Source organism: Macaca mulatta, chromosome 7, assembly GCF_049350105.2.
Source record: "Macaca mulatta isolate MMU2019108-1 chromosome 7, T2T-MMU8v2.0, whole genome shotgun sequence".
Lineage (NCBI taxonomy): Eukaryota > Metazoa > Chordata > Mammalia > Primates > Cercopithecidae > Macaca > Macaca mulatta.
The window spans coordinates 94220165-94238681 of NC_133412.1; the positions used below are offsets into that span (position 1 = coordinate 94220165).

General features: G+C 40.9%; 1 protein-coding gene across 3 annotated transcripts in view; it reads right to left on the minus strand.

Annotated features, from left to right (window-relative positions):
• The window catches only part of SUPT16H (SPT16 homolog, facilitates chromatin remodeling subunit), a 34410-nt gene that overhangs the window by 5958 nt on the left and 9935 nt on the right, over window positions 1-18517 (minus strand). For all 3 annotated transcript variants that reach the window (XR_013396071.1, XR_013396070.1, XM_015143253.3), the window contains exons 2-22: window positions 17620-17712; window positions 16106-16276; window positions 14267-14419; window positions 13618-13764; window positions 13055-13206; window positions 12213-12385; window positions 10040-10130; window positions 7662-7735; window positions 7419-7531; window positions 6039-6104; window positions 5834-5929; window positions 5635-5750; window positions 5396-5549; window positions 4803-4930; window positions 3630-3765; window positions 3398-3524; window positions 2969-3087; window positions 2344-2469; window positions 1490-1602; window positions 1096-1171; window positions 385-554 (exon numbers count right to left, since the gene is read on the minus strand). Coding sequence is in view for 1 of the 3 variants with exons in the window: in XM_015143253.3 (XP_014998739.1) it covers window positions 385-554; window positions 1096-1171; window positions 1490-1602; window positions 2344-2469; window positions 2969-3087; window positions 3398-3524; window positions 3630-3765; window positions 4803-4930; window positions 5396-5549; window positions 5635-5750; window positions 5834-5929; window positions 6039-6104; window positions 7419-7531; window positions 7662-7735; window positions 10040-10130; window positions 12213-12385; window positions 13055-13206; window positions 13618-13764; window positions 14267-14419; window positions 16106-16276; window positions 17620-17712 (2594 nt within the window). In the remaining 2 variants the exon portion in view is untranslated. The remainder of the gene's footprint in view (window positions 1-384; window positions 555-1095; window positions 1172-1489; window positions 1603-2343; window positions 2470-2968; window positions 3088-3397; window positions 3525-3629; window positions 3766-4802; window positions 4931-5395; window positions 5550-5634; window positions 5751-5833; window positions 5930-6038; window positions 6105-7418; window positions 7532-7661; window positions 7736-10039; window positions 10131-12212; window positions 12386-13054; window positions 13207-13617; window positions 13765-14266; window positions 14420-16105; window positions 16277-17619; window positions 17713-18517) is intronic.

An 18517-nucleotide genomic window follows, 5' to 3' on the forward strand; every position in this document is an offset into this window, starting at 1 on the left:
AAAGCTATTGTAAATATGCTCTACATTGACTGGGTGCAATGGCTTGTGCCTGTAACCCCAGTACATTGGGAGACCGAAGTGGGAGGATTGCTTGAGCCCAGGAGTTTGAGACCAGCCTGGGCAACACTGAAAAAAAAAAAAAAAAAGATCTTAGATTTTGATTTTCTTTGTGTTAAGTATGCATAAACTATTGTTGGGAATTCAAGAGAAAGTGAACAGCTCCGTTATCTAATAGATCTCAAGTTTTCAAGTCCTGGTCTGTAACAACCAAAAGGCAGTCTCACCTTAAGTACATCAGTAGATTTTATGCACAACACACCACATTTAAATTCTATAATACAGGGTTCATGGGATAAATGGGAGACTGATGGCAGATTTACTTACTTCAACCATTCCTTGATGGGGTCAAGAGAGGCTACAGGAATGGCATTGATCATGGTCACTTTCTTGCTGTAGTCCTTGTAGACAATTACCATATCAAAGTTCTTCAGGTGAAACTGGACCCGCTCAAAGTGAATCAGCTCTACTTCATCCAATGTCACCACAAAAGGTGGCTGTCAGGGAGAAACTGAAACATTAGCATATAAATATTTTCCCCAAAGCAATAATATTTCAAGTAACTTTCACGATCTAAATCACTATATAAAAGATAAGTAAGCTGTTTTGGGGTTTTATTGAAAGACTGAAGCAGTACAACATACTGAAGCCACAGAAATACGATCTGCAAGATCAAAAATCATCCCTCAAGGAGAATAAACTCAAGGAAACTATGTGAAAAACTATTTAAATAGACATTATCCTAAAAAAAGAAAGGGAAAAAAAAAAAAAGAGGTTCTTGCTTTGTTGCCCAGACTGGTCTTGAGTTCCTGGCCTCAAGTGTTCCTCCCACCTTGGCCTCTCAAAGTGCTGGGATTACAGGGGTGAGCCATCATGTCTGCCCTAAAGAGACTTTAAATAAAAGTATCATTTGTTCAATGAGTTTTAAGTCTAAGTAAATATCAAAAGTGAAAATCACAATAATTAGGATAAAGAACACCTATCCTCCTTTATTTTCTCTAACAATGTTTTTACTAAAAGAGGGTAAGAAACACTCACCCATTCCGTAGCATTTACCAGCGCACTACTAGTGGGTTGAAGGAGGCAGGTACTCCTATAGGGAGCTCCATTAAATCTGGAAGAGAGAAACTTTTGAGATTGAGCTCATCACAAGAGAGACTGCTGCTGCCACAACAGACAAACTTCTTCCCTCTCCCGATTCCAAACAGCTCCAGCATACTCACTGGAGACTCATCTCCAGAGGAAGCCTCTTAGAGTTAGCCACTCACCTAAACCCTTAAACATTTTCAAGAAGAAATGGATGTCTCAAAGATTATTAGTCATAGGAAAAAAGGATATGACATGTTAAATGATTATTAAAGGAAGAACAATTTGTTGTACCGAAAGGCAGACCAGTGAAACTTCAGACCAAAAAGAAGATGAGATATGTTACCCCAAGTCCCTAAAAGGCACTTCAAATTCCAGTTCCTCCTTAGTTAGAGCCTCTACTTTCTCAATGAAATTTTTAAAGGCTGTTTTCAGTTTGTGCCTCATTTCTCGTTCCATCTGTAGGAAAAAAAAAAAAATCAAATATAGCCATCACATTTGTTAATAGTACCTCCCCTCAAAAAGTCTGAAGTGCTTTTGTGCTTAAAAAAAAAATTTCAGCTTTTAAGTTCAGGAGTACACGTGCAGGATGGGCAGGTTTGTTACACAGGTAAACATGTGCCATGGTGGTTTGCTGCACAGATCATCCCTGAAGTGATTCTGTAATCCTTCATTCTCAACTATGAAACTAACATGTACATATACCTTATTTAAGGCCACCATGCCATTAACTGTCAAGCTGAGTCTGCAACCTAAGCCTAAACTATTGTAATACACCATCTCAGCAGATACTTGAGTTGTTCTGCACAGATTCAGGGTTGTTTATTTATTTTTTGAGATGGAGTCTCACTGTCGCCCAGGCTGGAGTGCAGTGACGCTATCTCGGCTCACTGCAACTTCTGCCTCTTGGGTTCAAGTGATTATCCTGCCTCAGCCTCCCGACTAGCTGGGACTATAGGTGCGCACCACCACACCTAGCTAATTTTTATATTTTTAGTAGAGACGGGATTTCACCACGTTGGCCAGGCTGTTCTTGAACTCCTGACCCTCAGGTGATCCGCCCATGTTGGCGTCCCAAAGTGCTGGGATTACAGATGTGAGTCACTGCATTGGCCCAGGTTGTTTACAAAATGCAACCCCTGAGCTTGGATTTGGCCTCATCCTCCCTATCCTGCAAATACAATACTAAACTTCACAAACCTGCTCAGCATAGAGGTCATCTCGGTCATGCATATGCTGATGTTTCCCCAAGTCCGTGGTTATCTCTCCCACTTCTGTGTAGAACTGCACATCCGTGTGCCGCTTCTTCCCAAACATGATGGCATTCTGTTGGCATAAAACGGCAAGAAGACAGAAATCAGAAACACAAAGGTACCTGTGATGGAAATGGCAGTGATCCAAACTTGGGCCTCCACAGCATGCATGCAAAAATAATTAAACCATCCCTGGTGTTATCATAAATAATGATGCTTGGGAATGTGAAACAGTGTACATTTGAAAAGGTGCTGTGCTCCTACTTATTATAGGAACTTTGGAAATTATGTTGCTAACAAATCTTATCTAAAGCAAAACCTTTTTATTTTAGAAAAAGAAATCTGGAGATCTTGTATGTTTTGCTGGCCATTATATAACACACCAAAGGAACAATCATGCTTAAGAGCACCTTCTAGATGCCAGGCCATGTGGCCTTGAGAGGCATTATTTTATTTAATCCTCTTAATGTTCTTATGCGAAAGGTGATTTTTTCATCACTATTTTCTAGGAAAGAAGCTGAGCGAAATGAAGTGTCTTGCCCCAGAGCTCATGATTACGTAGAAAGGTGTACCTTGAGGTGAAAGTGCAAAACAATAATCATTTCTCCATCGCAGGGCTGGAACAAAGCATGCTTAATATTATTGTACAAAATATCCACCTTGTCTCCTCGAACAGATGTGAAGCGAAAGCCTGGGGAAAAGAATGAAGAACTGTCAAGCAGTATAATTAGGTTAGGCCAAAAGGCACTGCATCTCTTCTGGCTGATTTGCACAGGGTCAGAGGAAACACCAACAACTGTATAGAGCTTTCCTTTCCTTCTGGCCACACAGCAGTAAAGGAGATTCCTCCCAGCATTTCCTTGTCATACTTTGTTAGCGCCATACTCTAACCAACTGAGCTAACTGCCGATGGCTCTTTGTCAAACTTTATTATCTGATCTGTCATTCCTACAAATGTGCCCCTGAAGACAAAGCCTAGGTATAGGAGAGATCATCAATACCATTGACATGGGCCTCCAGTGAGCCTTGCATCCTCTTTTGGGCAATATTTGGGCGAATGTATAGATCTTTCAGTTTGGGATTACTCCGGTTTAGATTGATCACCAGTGAGTCTTGTTTTACAATGCCCTAAGCAAGAAGAAAATTAATGTGAATTGTCACATATCCTTACAAGTCTCCAAAAAATACATGTCCTCCTTTGTGTAAGAATGTTTTGTCTGTGTTCAGGCTCACCTCCTTCTCTTTCTCTTCAGCTTCTCGAGTTTTATAACGTTTCTGTACTTCTTTAATAATTCGGAAAGCATTCTGAAGGTTCAAGGCTGGTACTGTCTGTTCCCCAGGTGCCTTAATATTTGATGCGCGGTATGTACTGTAGAAAAGCAGCAGCATTTATAGTGATGTATTTTTCAGGCCAGGGAAATTGTACTGATTTACTTTATCTTACAGTCAGCTTAATTTCTACTTTTTTTTTTTTTTTGAGACAGGGTCCTGGCTCTGTCACCCAGGCTTGAATGCACTGGCCCGATCTTAGCTCACTGCAACCTTCACCTCTTGGGTTCAAGCCATCCTCCCACCTCAACCTTCCAAGTACCTGGGATTACAGGCACACACCACTATGCCCAGCTCTTTTTTTTTTTTTTTTTTTTTTTTAACAGATACAGGGTTTTGCCATGTTGACCAGGCTGGTCTCGAACTCCTGGCCTCATGTAATCCGCCTGCCTCTGCCTCCCAAAGTGCTGGGATTACAGGCGTGAGCCACCATGCATGCCCATTCCTTCTTTTTCTTAAATGGAGTATATTACAAACAGCTAGTTCATTGAAGTGGGGGAAATCACATTTTCATTTTTCAAATCTGGCATAACATCCCCAAATTATCCCACTTCACACCATGAAATCATAGAATCCAATGTGGCACCAATTTTCTTGAGGATTCAATTGTAAAATACGTTTATTATTTTTAACACTTATTTGCATAACTATTTTTTCTGAGATAGGGTCTTGTTCTGTTGCTCAGGCTGGATGGAGTATAGGCAAGATCAGGGATCACTGCAGCCTCAACCTCCCAGGCTCAAGGGATCCTCCCACCTCAGCCTCCAGAGTAGCTGGGTGACGGGCGCACACCACCACGCCTGGTTAATTTTTTGTTTTTTAGTAGAGACAAGGTCTCACTATATTACCCAGGCTCAAAGTAGGTTTAGTAAATATACAATATCTTCAAGAAGATTCTAAATTGGGATCCATTCTGAAAATAGTACAAAGTCAAGAAGGCAATCTGAAGTAAGTCCCAATGAGGAAGGCTTTGACATTTACTAGGTAGGGAAAATGCAGCACAGAGAATGAAATGTTTCTGAGAGTAACACTCCAGACAAGATGAATCTGGGTGTGACTATTTTCTTGGGGACTCACATTTCCTTGACAAAGGTCGCTTCAGGGTTAGGAAAGATGTTGCCTTCATTCCTGCCCAGAGCACTGCCCGGGCAATAAAAGTTGATTCGCAAGTAAGTATAATCTCCTTCCACGGACATACTTATATTCTGTTCAAAGGAAAACCATAAAAAGTAAACAGATTTCTTTCCTAGAGATTAGTAGTTACAGCAATGTTAAAATTAAGTTAGGAGTTACAAGTTGACTGCTCTTAACCTTAATCTAAATCTAATAAACTTACACATAATATATCTTTTTAATAACGAAGTATCTTTTCCCCCCAAAAATCTCTGAATTCTCAAAGTACCTTGTACCATGAATACAACTACAAGCTAAACAATGCTTAAATGAAGTTGAAAAAAAGATAGGCAAATTATGTTTCCAGACTAGTTTAGCTTTCTACTAAGTGAAAAAAACTGGAAGAGGAAGGAGAATGACAGGACAAGAGGGATGTCAGTCAACTGAACAGAGTCTGAAGGAGTGGGAGACATGATGAATGCAGATTATTTATGGCAAATACAATTACTATTTTAAGAAACAGTTTGGATGAAACCTGATGCATTGAATGTTAGTACCTTGATTGTGGCAATGTGAAAAGGTGTTGCAATGCCAAACACGGGCATTATTACAGTCTCATATTTCTTATCGATGTAGATCTTCATTTCCCGAATATGTGGTTCCTTAGGCATCAGAGATGGGTTTTTATAGGACACATTAGATTTGCGAGCTCTGGAGTGGGATAAAAAACAACTCAGAAATTTCTGCAGTCACACAGAACCCTCAGATAATCTCACTGCTCAATGAAAACTCTTACTTCTGAATCTGCTGTTCTCCCTTTTGTTCAGTCAGTCGTCTCTTTGCTTCTTCATTGAGTTGAGCCGCTAGTTCTTTCTGATGTGCTCTTCGCTTCTCTTCTGCAGTCATTTCATTCTGGTGAATGGAAAATCCAATTTATCACAACATGTGAGCCATATGATAGGTGAGATCAATGTAATTCAAAACAGTAAACTTACTCTTGTTCTTTCTGTAAGTAATGCTGCCCGAGAACCTCTTCCCAAAAGGTCCTCTGCCTCATCTTTCTCCTCCTCCTCTTCTTCCTCATCTTCATTCTATGGAAAAAGTCATAATCAAAAAATGAAATTTTAATTATTTTAGCCAATATTATTTAACTTCTTTATATCCTAAACTTCCTATACTACTTATCTATCTTTTTCCTACCTTTAGGAAAATCCCCACATTCTTCACTTTCTTCTTCACAGAAGTGAGAACAGTAGCTGGGCCATCCTAGAATTAAAAGGAGAATGAAGACACATTATTTAAAAGAGGCAATTTCATTTTCTAACCTAGTAAATGGCTGGGCAATGCTTTGAATCTTTTGGACACTAAAATGTTTGACAATGGAATAAATACAGTTTTTATCCTTCTAACCTCTAACCTCTTGTCAGGAGCTACAATTTGTTTTTTCTTTTTTTTTGAGCAGAGTTTCACTCTTGTCAACCAGGCTGGAGTGCAGTGGTGCGATCTCAGCTCACTGCAACCTCCACCTCCCGGGTTCAAGCAATTCTCCTGCCTCAGCCTCCTGAGTAGCTGGAATTACAGATGCGCACCACCACGCCTGGCTAATTTTTGTATTTTTAGTAGAGCTGGGGATTCACCATGTTGGTCAGGCTGGTCTCAAACTCCTGACCTCAGGTGATCCACCTGCCTCGGCCTCTGGAAGTGCTGGGATTAATGCGTGAGCCACTGCACCTGGCCAGGAGCTATCATTTGGGAGGCAACATTGGGTAATTGTTAATACAGGTTTGATTTGAAGGCTGGCTCAGTTGCCTTCTAGCTCAGTGACATTTGGCAAGTTACTTAAACTTGTCTGTGCCTTCAATTTATCTAGTAAATGGAGGTAATAAGAGTATCTACTTCACAAGGTACTATTTCAATGAATTAATGTAAACTGCTTAGCTTATGATAAAAACACTGAACTACCTGTGCTCATTATTATTAAAAATCAGTTCCTGCTGAGGGAAAGAAGTTAGTCACAAAAGACCACACAGGGTATGGCTGAATTTATATCAACTGCCCAGATATTTAGCAAATCCTTAGAGAGAACGTAGTTTAGTCACTGCCTAGGCCTGAAGAACCAGTGGGGGAAGGGAAGGGGGATACGGAGTGACTGCTAATAGGTTCAGGGTTTTTTCCTAAGGTGATGAAACTATTTTCAAATTAGATTGTAGTGATGGTTACACAAATGTGAATATGCAAAAAATCACCAAATTGTACATATTAAGTCAGTGAATTGTATAGTATGTGAATTGTAGCTCAATAAAGCTGTTTTTAAAAAGAAAAAAAGAATCAGTTTCATTATTAGTATTAGTTCCTGATATTATCAAGGTTCAAGCCACAATATGACAATATGATTTAATGGTTTAAATCATTGCCTGTACCTGGGCTACAGTCTCTATTCCTAGCTGCATTAGGTTAGGCTGTCACATGGATTCTTCCCCTTAGCTAGCATTTAACAAAGCAAGAAAAAAACCACAGGGTCCACAAACGTGCCTCAAAAGTTAGCTCATGAAGACTCCAAAGTTTAGAGACAATACACACCTCATCCACAAGCACTGTGTCACCAATAAACAGGGCATAGGTTTTCTCTTCTGGCTTTTTCCCCTCCTTGTTAGTCAGGTCTGAGAATCCTAAATTGATGCTGAAAACCATTCCTAAAACAGCAAAACAAGGATCGGTCTGTGGCTGTGACAATATGGAGAGGTGTAAGACATATGCCTAAAAGAAGATAAAGCTAAAGGAAATAACTCACAAAAGTATTTTCTTATTGTATGTGAAACTTACCTTTCTTCAGTTTGTATTGATTTTTACTATTGATTACTAGGGAGCCTTCACGGAATTCAATTCCCATCCCAAATCTGAAAAGAAACAGATAAAAATCAGCAAAAGGCTACAGATCTCTAACATGGATCAAGTATAATATGTTCATCTCAATTTTCACAGTAAGACAGGCAAACATGTTTGAAATGATTTACCCCTGCTGACCGCTCAGTTAGAAAAGAGGATTCAAAGACAGTCTTTGGCCTCTAAATATGCTGTATAATCCCATGGTGAAAAATAATTTCCTAATTGATTATAACAAGCCTTTTAAATTTTAGCTTATTTGCCCACATTTAAACTTTAACCTTCTACCATAAAATCAAGTCAGTAGTATTCCTGTAAACAACATAGAAATTATTAAGGGCTACCTTACTAAGACAGTAATAACCAGATTAAAAGGGGCAATTTTTAGTGGAACATTGGTAACCAGATTCATAAGACTTGGTATATAGGTATATATTTCCTCTTCTCCACGAGAGAAGTCTAGAAACTATATACCACAGACTAGTTTTCATCTAAAGAGAGTGCCTACATAAAGCTTTGTTTCCAAATATGTCCTTTGTTCTATAACACGTTATTAGGTATTTCTAGGTGTTCAGTGATAAAATACATTTGAGAAATATACTGGATTTGAAGGGGTGTCCTGCCCCTCCACACCTGTGGGCATTTCTCGTTAGGTGGACCGAGAGAATTGAGAAAAGAAATGAGACACAGAGACAAAGTATAGAGAAAAAAAAGTGGGCCCAGGGGACCGGCGCTCAGCATACAGAGGACCCACTGGTCTCTGAGTTCCCTTAGTATTTATTGATAATTATCTTTACCATCTTAAAGAAAAGGAAGTGGCAGGATAATAGGATCATTATAGGGAGAAAGTCAGCAGTAAGACATATGAATAACGTTCTCTGTGACATGAATAAGTTTAAGGAAAAGTGCTGTGCCTTGATATGCATATACAAACATCTCCATAAATCTTTTTAGTGCATAAAGAGCAGCATTGCGCTAGCAAGTCCCGCCTTTCGCCCTAAGGCGGTTTTCTCCTTTCTCAGTAAACAGAACACACAATCGGGTTTTATATGGAGATGTTCCATTGTCCAGGGACGGGCAGGAGACAGATGCGTTTCTCTATCTCAACTGCCAACAACCGCCAAGAGGCCTTCTTTCCTCTTGTACTGGTCCTCCCCAGCAAAGACCCTTCACGGGTGTCAGGCTGGGGGATGATCAGGTCTTTCCCATCCCACGAGGCCATATTTCAGACTATCACATGGGGAGAAACCTTGGACAATACCTAACTTTCCTAGGCAGAGGTCCTTACGAGGCCATATTTCAGACTATCACATGGGGAGAAACCTTGGACAATACCTAGCTTTCCTAGGCAGAGGTCCCTGCGACCTTTGGCAGTGTGCGTGTCCCTGCGTACTTGAGATTAAGAGAATGGTGATGACTTTTAACCAGCAAGCTGCCTTCAGGCACTTGTTTAACAAAGCACACCCTGCACAGCCCAAAATCCTTTAAACCTTGAGTCACCACAGCACATGTCTCTTGCAAGGACAAGGTTGGGGGTAGGGTCACAGATTAACAGCATCTCAAATACAGAACAAAATGGAGTCTCTTATGTCTACTTCTTTCTATATAGACACAGTAACAGGCTGATCTCTCTTTCTTTTCCCCACAGGATTGAATAAACAAACTCCCCCCCAACCCAAAAACAATAATAATAAAAAAAAAAACAGCCAGGCGCAGTGGCTCACATCTCTAATCCCAGCACTTCGGGACATCAAGGTGGGAGGACTGCTTGAGCCCAGGAGTTCAACACCAGCCTGGGCAACAGAGCGAGACCTTGTTTCTACAAAAAATATAAAAACGAGCTGGGTGTGGTGGCACGTGCCTTGGTCCCAGTTATTGAGGGTGCTGAGATGGGAGGATTGCTGGAGCCCAGAAGATCTAGATGCAGTGAGGCATGACTGCGTCACTACACTCCAGCCTGGACAGAGTGAGACCCTGTCTCTAAATAAAATATTAGGGTATCTCAGAGTATGTAAGTTGCAAATGTGCATGGAGAGAGGAAATACAGTATGAATTAATATTTCCTAACATCTGTAATTAGATCCTGGAACACCTGTGGGCTGGACCACCACACTGGTCTAGAAAAATCTCTCTTATACACTTGGGAGAACTTAAATCTGTCTCACTTGCTCCGATAACATCCTGTGCCTGGCACATAGTATAGTTTGCTAGTCCATAAATGTTGGCTGAATCAATCAATTAGCCTAAAGAAATCAGACTGACCATTGACAGTCTAATTGAAAACTGACTCAAGAATGACAATACACATCATGGCATACCCTAGGTTTTTGGTAATTTTGTTCAGCAGCTCTGGCTTCTGCTTTTTAACCACATCCATGACAGCGTTATATACGTCACATATCTTCACACCTAATAATAAGACAGAAAGGAGATATTAAAGTATCTTTTAGAAAAAACACTCAGTAACATTTTGAAATCAAAATTTACGTCCCCTAAAGCAGTGTTTCTCAAAGTGTGAACTGAACAGTCCACTCACTCTTTTTTTTTTTTTTTAATTTGAGACAAGGTCTCACTCTGTCACCCAGGCTGGAGTGCAGTGGCATGATTACGGCTCACTGAAGCCCTGACCTCCCAGACTCAATGATCCTCCCACCTCAGTCTCCCAAGTAACTGGGACTACAGGCACATGCCACTATGCCCAGCTAAATATTTTTTGTAGAGACATGGTCTGCCATGTTGCCCAGGCTGGTCTCAAACTGGGCTCAAGCAATCCTCCCACCTTGGCCTCCCAAAGTGCAGGAATTATAGTGTGAATCACTCCACTTGGCCCCCTTCTTTTTTTTTTTTTTTTGAGACAGAGTCTCGCTCTGTCGCCCAGGCTAGAGTGGAGTGCAGTGGCGCGATCTTGCTTCACTGCAAGCTCCGCCTCCCGGGTTCACGCCATTCTCCTGCCTCAGCCTCCCCGGTAGCTGGGACTACAAGCGCCCACCACCACGTCTGGCTATTTTTTTGTATTTTTAGTAGAGATGGGGTTTCACCATGTTAGCCAGGATGGTCCTGACCTCGTGATCCACCTGCCTTGGCTTCCCAAAGTGCTGGGATTATAGGCTTGAGCCACCGCACCCGGCCCCGGCCCCATTCTTAATCATACTATTTGAGAATCGCTAATCCAGGAGGACACTGGAACACCAGTTGGTCTTAATACTTTAAGAGTTGATAAACGGTATCACATTAATGTTATTATACATTTTCAAAAACAGATCCTTGTGGTGGGCCTGTTCCATTTATCACTAAATGGGTGAATTACTGTTATGAGAGCTGTGGCCTTAATTTTTCAAGATCTAGACTATGAATGGGTATGTCAAGCTAAAAAGTAGTCCAGATATAGTGGCCTCAGAGGGATCTTTATCTTCACTAAACTATCTACGGCTATGATTTCCAACAGGACTTCTTTTTTTTTTTTTTTGAGACGGAGTCTCGCTCTGTCACCCAGGCTGGAGTGCAGCGGCCGGATCTCAGCTCACTGCAAGCTCCGCCTCCCGGGTTTACGCCATTCTCCTGCCTCAGCCTCCCGAGTAGCTGGGACTACAGGCACCCGCCACCTCGCCCGGCTAGTTTTTTGTATTTTTTTAGTAGAGACGGGGTTTCACCGTGTTAGCCAGGATGGTCTCGATCTCCTGACCTCGTGATCCGCCCGTTTCGGCCTCCCAAAGTGCTGGGATTACAGGCTTGAGCCACGGCGCCCGGCCCCAACAGGACTTCTTAAGACCGACTTAGAGATAATGTGGAAGAATGGTGTCTTGAAGCTCAGTATCCTTCGTATTGTTTTGATGTAGGATTAACATTATATATCCTGTTGGTAGAGATACTAGTTCTCAGAACTTTCTATAACTAAGGAATAGTAATAAGGCCAAGGTATTTTGTGAAGATCTGGACATAGAGGGCCTAACAAGTCAGAGAGGTTTCTATAAACATCAATGTAAACCACAATGATCACTCATACCTGAAAAAAATGCAGATTCAAGACCTACATGCTAGGATGATTCAACATTTCTAAATCTTATTCTGTTTTTAATATGACAGCCTCAGAGACATAAACATAACACTAATGACATTTCTTTTTTGAGACAAGGTCTCAACTCTATTGCCCAGGCTGAAGTGCAGTGGCGCAAACATGGCTCACTGCCGAGGTATAGTCACAACTCACCGCAGCCTTGACCACTTAGGCTCAAGTGATCCTCCCCAACCTCAGTCTCCTGAGTAGCTGGGACCACAGGTGTGCACCACTATGCCCAACTAATTTTTTCATTTTTAATTTCTTATAGAGATGGGGGCCTCATTGTGTTGCCCAGGATGGTCTCGGACTCCTGGATTCAAGCAATCCTCCTGCCTCGGCCTCCCAATGTTGCGATTACAGGTGTGAGCCACAGCTCCTGGCCAATGACATTTTTGTGACGTAACTTCTAAACCTCCTTTTCTAAGGCACCTCACCATGTCTTAATTCCTTCAGCAGCTCCTCTTGAAGCTGGAGTAAAAAGTTGTAATTTTCTTGAACTTCCTGAGAAGGATCAACCATCAAAGTGCGAACAAGGTTGGAGCAGTAAGACTTGAAGCGAATACCCATGGCACAAGTGATGGCCCCAAAATGCATATGATTCTTGTCACTAGAGACCAAGAAAGAAAGAAAACATTTCATTACCAAAACTAGCGAAGTCTTTGGTATCAATGGGACACGGTATCAATAATCATTACTTTTCCCTGCCATATCCTAAAGCTGTGGCTGAATAAGGACCTAAACTTTTTTTGTGTTTTAAATAAACAAACCAGTTTAATAAAGGCTCTAGAGTAAACGTCAGTGACCAAAACTTTTAGGATAAAAATTCAGTGAGAAAGTGAGTACTGGATTATAAAAATGCAAAAGATATACTGAATTGTATCCATTATAGTCTAATTGTGGGGTTGTGAGGAGTCACTTATCCATCAGTCCTCTATGAATTGTGAGTTGTAGTTAGTCTTAAATATAGATAACAGAGACTGGAAAGGGTAAGTGTGTGGGGGGGCAGGCGAGGATGAAAAGAAATGGATTACAAGGTACAAACATAAGGTAAGATAGAAGGAATAAATTCAATGTTTGACAGCAGAGTAGGGTGACTCTATTTAACAAAAATGTACTGCACCTGCGTGATGGACACCCAAGAAAATGACTTGGTGACACTATACATTATGTACTTGTAGCCAAATTTCAATGTACCCCACAAATTTGTACAGATTTTAAAAAAAGAAAAAATAGGCTAAAGTCAAAGCGCTATATTATGAAGTCTTCATATACTTACCTCACCACACTGAACTTGAGATTATAGTTGCCACCACTCTGAATGATAGGAGGGTAACACATTTCCACAGTAGAAGGGTCTGCCCCAGCAAGGTATTTTTTCTCTTCAATGGCCTTTTCCACAGACTCAGCCAGTTTGCTGTGTCGAACTTTCTGTAAGAGCATCCAGAAATAAAGTAACACTTACTAGAGGGTAGCAAAGCGGGGTGTGTGGACACTATGATTTGAAGACAAAATATATCCTTGTATGAGGATGATATAAAAAAGGTCTTACGAAATGGTTTATGCACCAGGCAATATATTGGTATGCAGGCAAAACACATTTTGGAGAACAGTATGTAGGACCTACAGCTATTCCTAGGATTCTCAAGTAAAATAATGGGTTACCTCGAGAAAACATAATGCAGGCTTACCATTATTTTGAAAAAGAGATGACGTAATTACCACCAACTTAAGTGTCAGTCTTAATTTCAAAGGAAGTGGAAGAACACATCAACAGATTTGCATGATAGACTTATTACTGCTTCATTAAAACACTAAAAAGACCCTCTCATCTCCATTTACCTCATCTGCATCAACTATTTCCATGACTCTTTCCTTGAAGAATTTGTTGAAGACTTCAGAAGTGATGCTGGCTGCTTTCTTCATTAGGTTGAGCTCCCCATCCTCCTTTACAGCGATGGTATATGCCACAACTGCACTGATATCTATCTGCAGTCAAAGTGACAAGAGTTTCTAATATGCAAATATAGAATTACAAAATAATGCATCTCTCCAATTTGAATATTATCAGTGATATTTCTGTTACTTAGCAAATGATTTATCACTGGTTTGTAGAATATTCAAATATTCTCTTCTTGAACTGAATTAAACATTTGAAATAGCTCTTTGCCAGGTCACTGTGTGTAGTACAAGAGGTGTTAAACTAATGTACTACTTAAAATGTAAACTGCCCTCTCTAGATGTTTTTGTAAAGGCAGATGGAAGAAAGGCAGGGAAAGAAATTTTGTTTCCAACTCTAAAGTGGCTGGACTATCTCCTGAAAGTCCCATCTACTGGCTGAAAAGTAAAACTGGCACACTGCTCAAAGGGGATAAAATGTGAACAAACATACAGGTTTCCCAAAACAAACGTCCTGCACTATCTGTTATGGAAGCCCATCACATTTCTGTCTTCTCAACTCTTGATTTGCTACTTTCCAGTAGTATCTTACTTTGTCAAAGCCTTCTTTGTTGAGGCAGTCATTCCAGCTCTTCATGAACTCTCCAGGGAATTTGTCTTTGCTGAACACTCCAATCTTCTTTCCATTCTTGCTTTCTTTAATGGCTTCAATCATTTTGTCAAAGCTACTCTTATTACTTTCATTCTGTTAGTGTCACAGGGAAGAAAAGGGGTCTGTTAATTAGACATGTATGTTTTACCAATAACAGGTAGAGGAATATTCTAAACTATGGAAAAAATAAATTCTCCTCCCATCCCCACCTACTTTTTATTTTTAAAGAGACAAGGTCTTGCTCTACTACCCAGGGCAGAGCACAGTGGTGTGATCACAGCTCACTGCAACCTCGAACTCCCAGGTTCAAGCAATCCTCCTGCCTCAGCCTCCCAAGTAGCTGGGACTATAGGTTCATGCTACCATGCCTGGATAAATTTTTTTTTTTGAGACAGACTCTCGCTCTGTTGCCAGGCTGGAGTGCAGTGGCGCAGTCTACACTCACTGCAACCTCAGCCTCCTGGATTCAAGTGATTCTCATGCCTCAGCCTCCCAAGTAGCTGGGATTACAGGCGTGTGACAACATGCCTGGCTAACTTTTTATATTTTTAGTAGAGATGGGGTTTTGTTATCTTGCCCAGGCTGTCTTGAACTCCTGACCTCAAGTGATCCACTGCACCCAGCCTTCCTGAATAATTTTTGTATTTTTTGTAGAGATGGGGTTTTTGTCATGTTGCCCAGGCTCATCTGGAACTCCTGCGCTCGAGTGATCTGCTCACCTTGGCCTCTCAAAGTATTGGGATTACAGCCATTAGCCACCATGCCTGGCCCACTTGTAAGATGCCTTCCCATCTTTTTTTTTTTTTTCTTTTTGGGAGACGGAGTCTCGCTCTGTTGCCCAGGCTGGAGTGTAGTGGTGCAATCTGTGCTCGCTGCAAGCTCCGCCTCCTGGGTTCACACCATTCTCCTACCTCAGCCTCCGGAGCAGCTGGGACTACAGGTGCCTGCCACCACGCCCGGCTACTTTTTTTGTATTTTTAGTAGAGACGGGGTTTCACCACATTAGTCAGGATGGTCTCGATCTCCTGACCTTGTAATCCGCCCACCTCAGCCTCCCAAAGTGCTGGGATTGCAGGCGTGAGCCACCGCACCTGGCTGATGCCTTCCCATCTTTAAGGAAGATTGCAATATACCAAAAGTGAGCAAAACATTTCTTTAAATATTTTTATATACTCAGGTGAAAGTGCTGCCATAAGTTGACCAGACTATTCCTTTTTTTAAGAGAAGGGGTCTCACATTGCCCAGGCTGGTCTCAAACACCTGCGCTCACTCAAGCAATCCTCCTATCTCAGACTCCTGAGTAGCTGGGACTACAGGTGTGTACCACCACGCCTGATACAACTATTCTTTTTCTTCAGGAAGTTAAGAAACTCAAACACATAAGTGAACAATATTCTGAGAAAACATCCTATGTTAGGTGGGCAGTATGACAAAAAAAAAATCACGTTTGATAAAAACTGGAAATGATTTATATCTAAGTTTCCTTAAGGATATTTAAGGTTATTTGCTCTAATTAAGGCACGCAGATGAAAACAAGTGTCCTCAAGACTGGAGACATAAAGTCAGTGTTCACCAGAATTTCACAGCCCATTTGTTTTGCTGCAGTACTGATAGGATTACTGAATTCTTTTCTTCCTAACAATGAAGACGTGACAGAACTTTGTAATTACAACAGCCACCTATAATTTCCCCTGCACATTCTTTCAAACTCCTATAAGGCATTTCCGTTCATCCCTTTTGAAGATTCTTCCACATTTATAACACATTATTAATCCTGACCTTTTCTCGTATTAGCAGTGTGATGGCAGGGGCTCCATTAGCATTCTCATTGCCCTTAGTGTTGGCAATCTGTTTCAAGAACTCCACTTTTTTCTTGCTGGCCATAAAGATGATCTTGTCATCACAAAAGACCATGATAGTATCAGTTAGTTCATAACCAAAGAGCCACGTCTATGGAAAAAGACAACAGTGACAATGGCATTTACAGATAGAAAAATTAATGCACTCATACAGATATACAGAAATACTTATATAAAAAAAATAACATGTCTGAGATTAACTCCAAGGTAATCAGGCTGGGGAGTCTGGAGTGGACACAAATTAAGCAAGACTGGCCAAGAGTTGACAATTTATCAGAACAGGACAATGGGGTTCAAATGTATTATTTTCTCTACGTTTATATGCTTGAACTATCTATAATTAAAACCATCAAATCAGTTGAACAATTTGTGTTTACAGGAACTATATCAATATTTAGTAAAACAGAAATGGTTAAAACAAGGGACAGAGTGATACAGAACCATGTGTTACTACCTCCTCAATTACCAGTTGCCTACCAATTATTCATTTCTCCTTCTCAAAGAACTGACATTTTTAACTGGGGATACTGCCCAGCATGAAAACTCTATTTCCCATCCTTCCTTTCAGGTAAGTATGGTCATTAAGATCAAATTTTGGCCAATATGTCAAAAACGGAAGTACTGTGTGCAGCTTCAGCAAAGTCTTCTTAAAAAGAAAAGGTGGCCTCCCATTTTCTTCCCTGTCTCTATCTTTTTGCTTGGAATGTAGATGAAACACCTGGAGTTCTAGAAGCCATTCTGTACCATGTGCCAGAGGGCTATGTTCTTTGGGTGGCAGAACAGAGAACTGGAAAAAGCCTGGGTCCCTGAAGACTATACATAAGGAAAAGAATATTTTGTTTAACTCGCTGTTACTTAGGTTTTTGTGTTATAGCAGCTAAATCCATATTAATTGATACTAACACTTCTTTTTCCTTATGTCCTAAACCACTGCTAAATCCAACTGAACTTTATGTGATGGTGAAAATACCATTTATTTGCTCTGTCCAATATGGTAGCCACTACCGAGTACCAGAAACAGCTGATGAGACTTGAGAAATTGAAATTTTTTAAAATAAGAGACAGGGTCTCACTGAGCTGCCCAGGCTGGAGTGCAATGGCACGATCTTGGCTTACTGCAACCTCTACCTCCTGGGCTCTTGCCATCCCCCTATCTCAGCCTCCTGAGTAGCTGGGACTACAGGTACACAGCCCCACACCTGGTTAATTTTTTTGTATTTCTTGTAAAGACAAGGTTTTGCCATGTTGCCCAGGCTGGTCTTGAACTCCTGGGCTCAAGCAATCCACCTACCTCGGCCTCCCAAAGTGCTGGAATCACAGGCATGATCCACCGCACCCAGCCAGGAATTTAATTTTTAATGTGGCTACCATACTGAACAGTGAAGCAGATAATCCAACAACTCTAAGGGCTAAAAATTGCTGTAAATCTCTCACCTGTAAGGCAGTTGATTTGGCATAAACAATTTCTTCATCAACACCCACTGATACAACAATGGCATCAACGTTGGCATACTCATCTTCTCCTTTCTGAAAAGAGTGGGTAATCGTCACTTAATTTTCACATTAGCAAAACAGGAATACAGACTTCAATATTTACCTAGGATATGTATAATCTTTTCCTGATAGAAATGTCAAGTTTAAGGTACATGCCTGGTTGGCAGTCTTACAGCTATCCTATTTTTTGTTTTTACAGTACTTGTTAATTGTTGATAAATAACAAGAGAAATTATTCCTTAGTCCCCAGATCTATGCTTCATAGTTCAGGAAAACAGATCAGTGACAAACGTCCTATGTAATTCAAAGATATATTTTATTTTTTAAAATTTTATTATTTATTTATTTTTGAGACGGAGTTTCGCTCTTGTTGCCCAGGCTGGAGTGCAATGGTGCAATCTCGGCTCACTGCAACCTCCGCCTCCTGGGTTCAAGCAATTCTCCTGCCTCAGCCTCCCCAGTAGCTAGGATTATAGGCGCCCGCCACCACGCCAGGCTAATTTTTTGTATTTTTAGTAGAGACAGGATTTTATTATGTTGGCCAGGCTGGTCCTGAACTCCCGACTTCAGGTGATCCACACGCTTTGGCCTCCCAAAGTGCTGGAATTACAGGCATAAGCCACCGTGCCTGGCCCAAAGTAATTTTTTATATTCTAAAATCATCTTGCACTCTCAAACGATAGGCCACCTTCATCTCAGAATCTTTCAAGGAGTTATAATTTATGCAGAAATCTATATATGCCTTCTTTTTTGGTTCAGTCACAGCAATCTTAATAGAGAGATGTAAACCCGTGGTAAAATGAACACTTCAACAACATGAAATCACAGATGCCTGGCC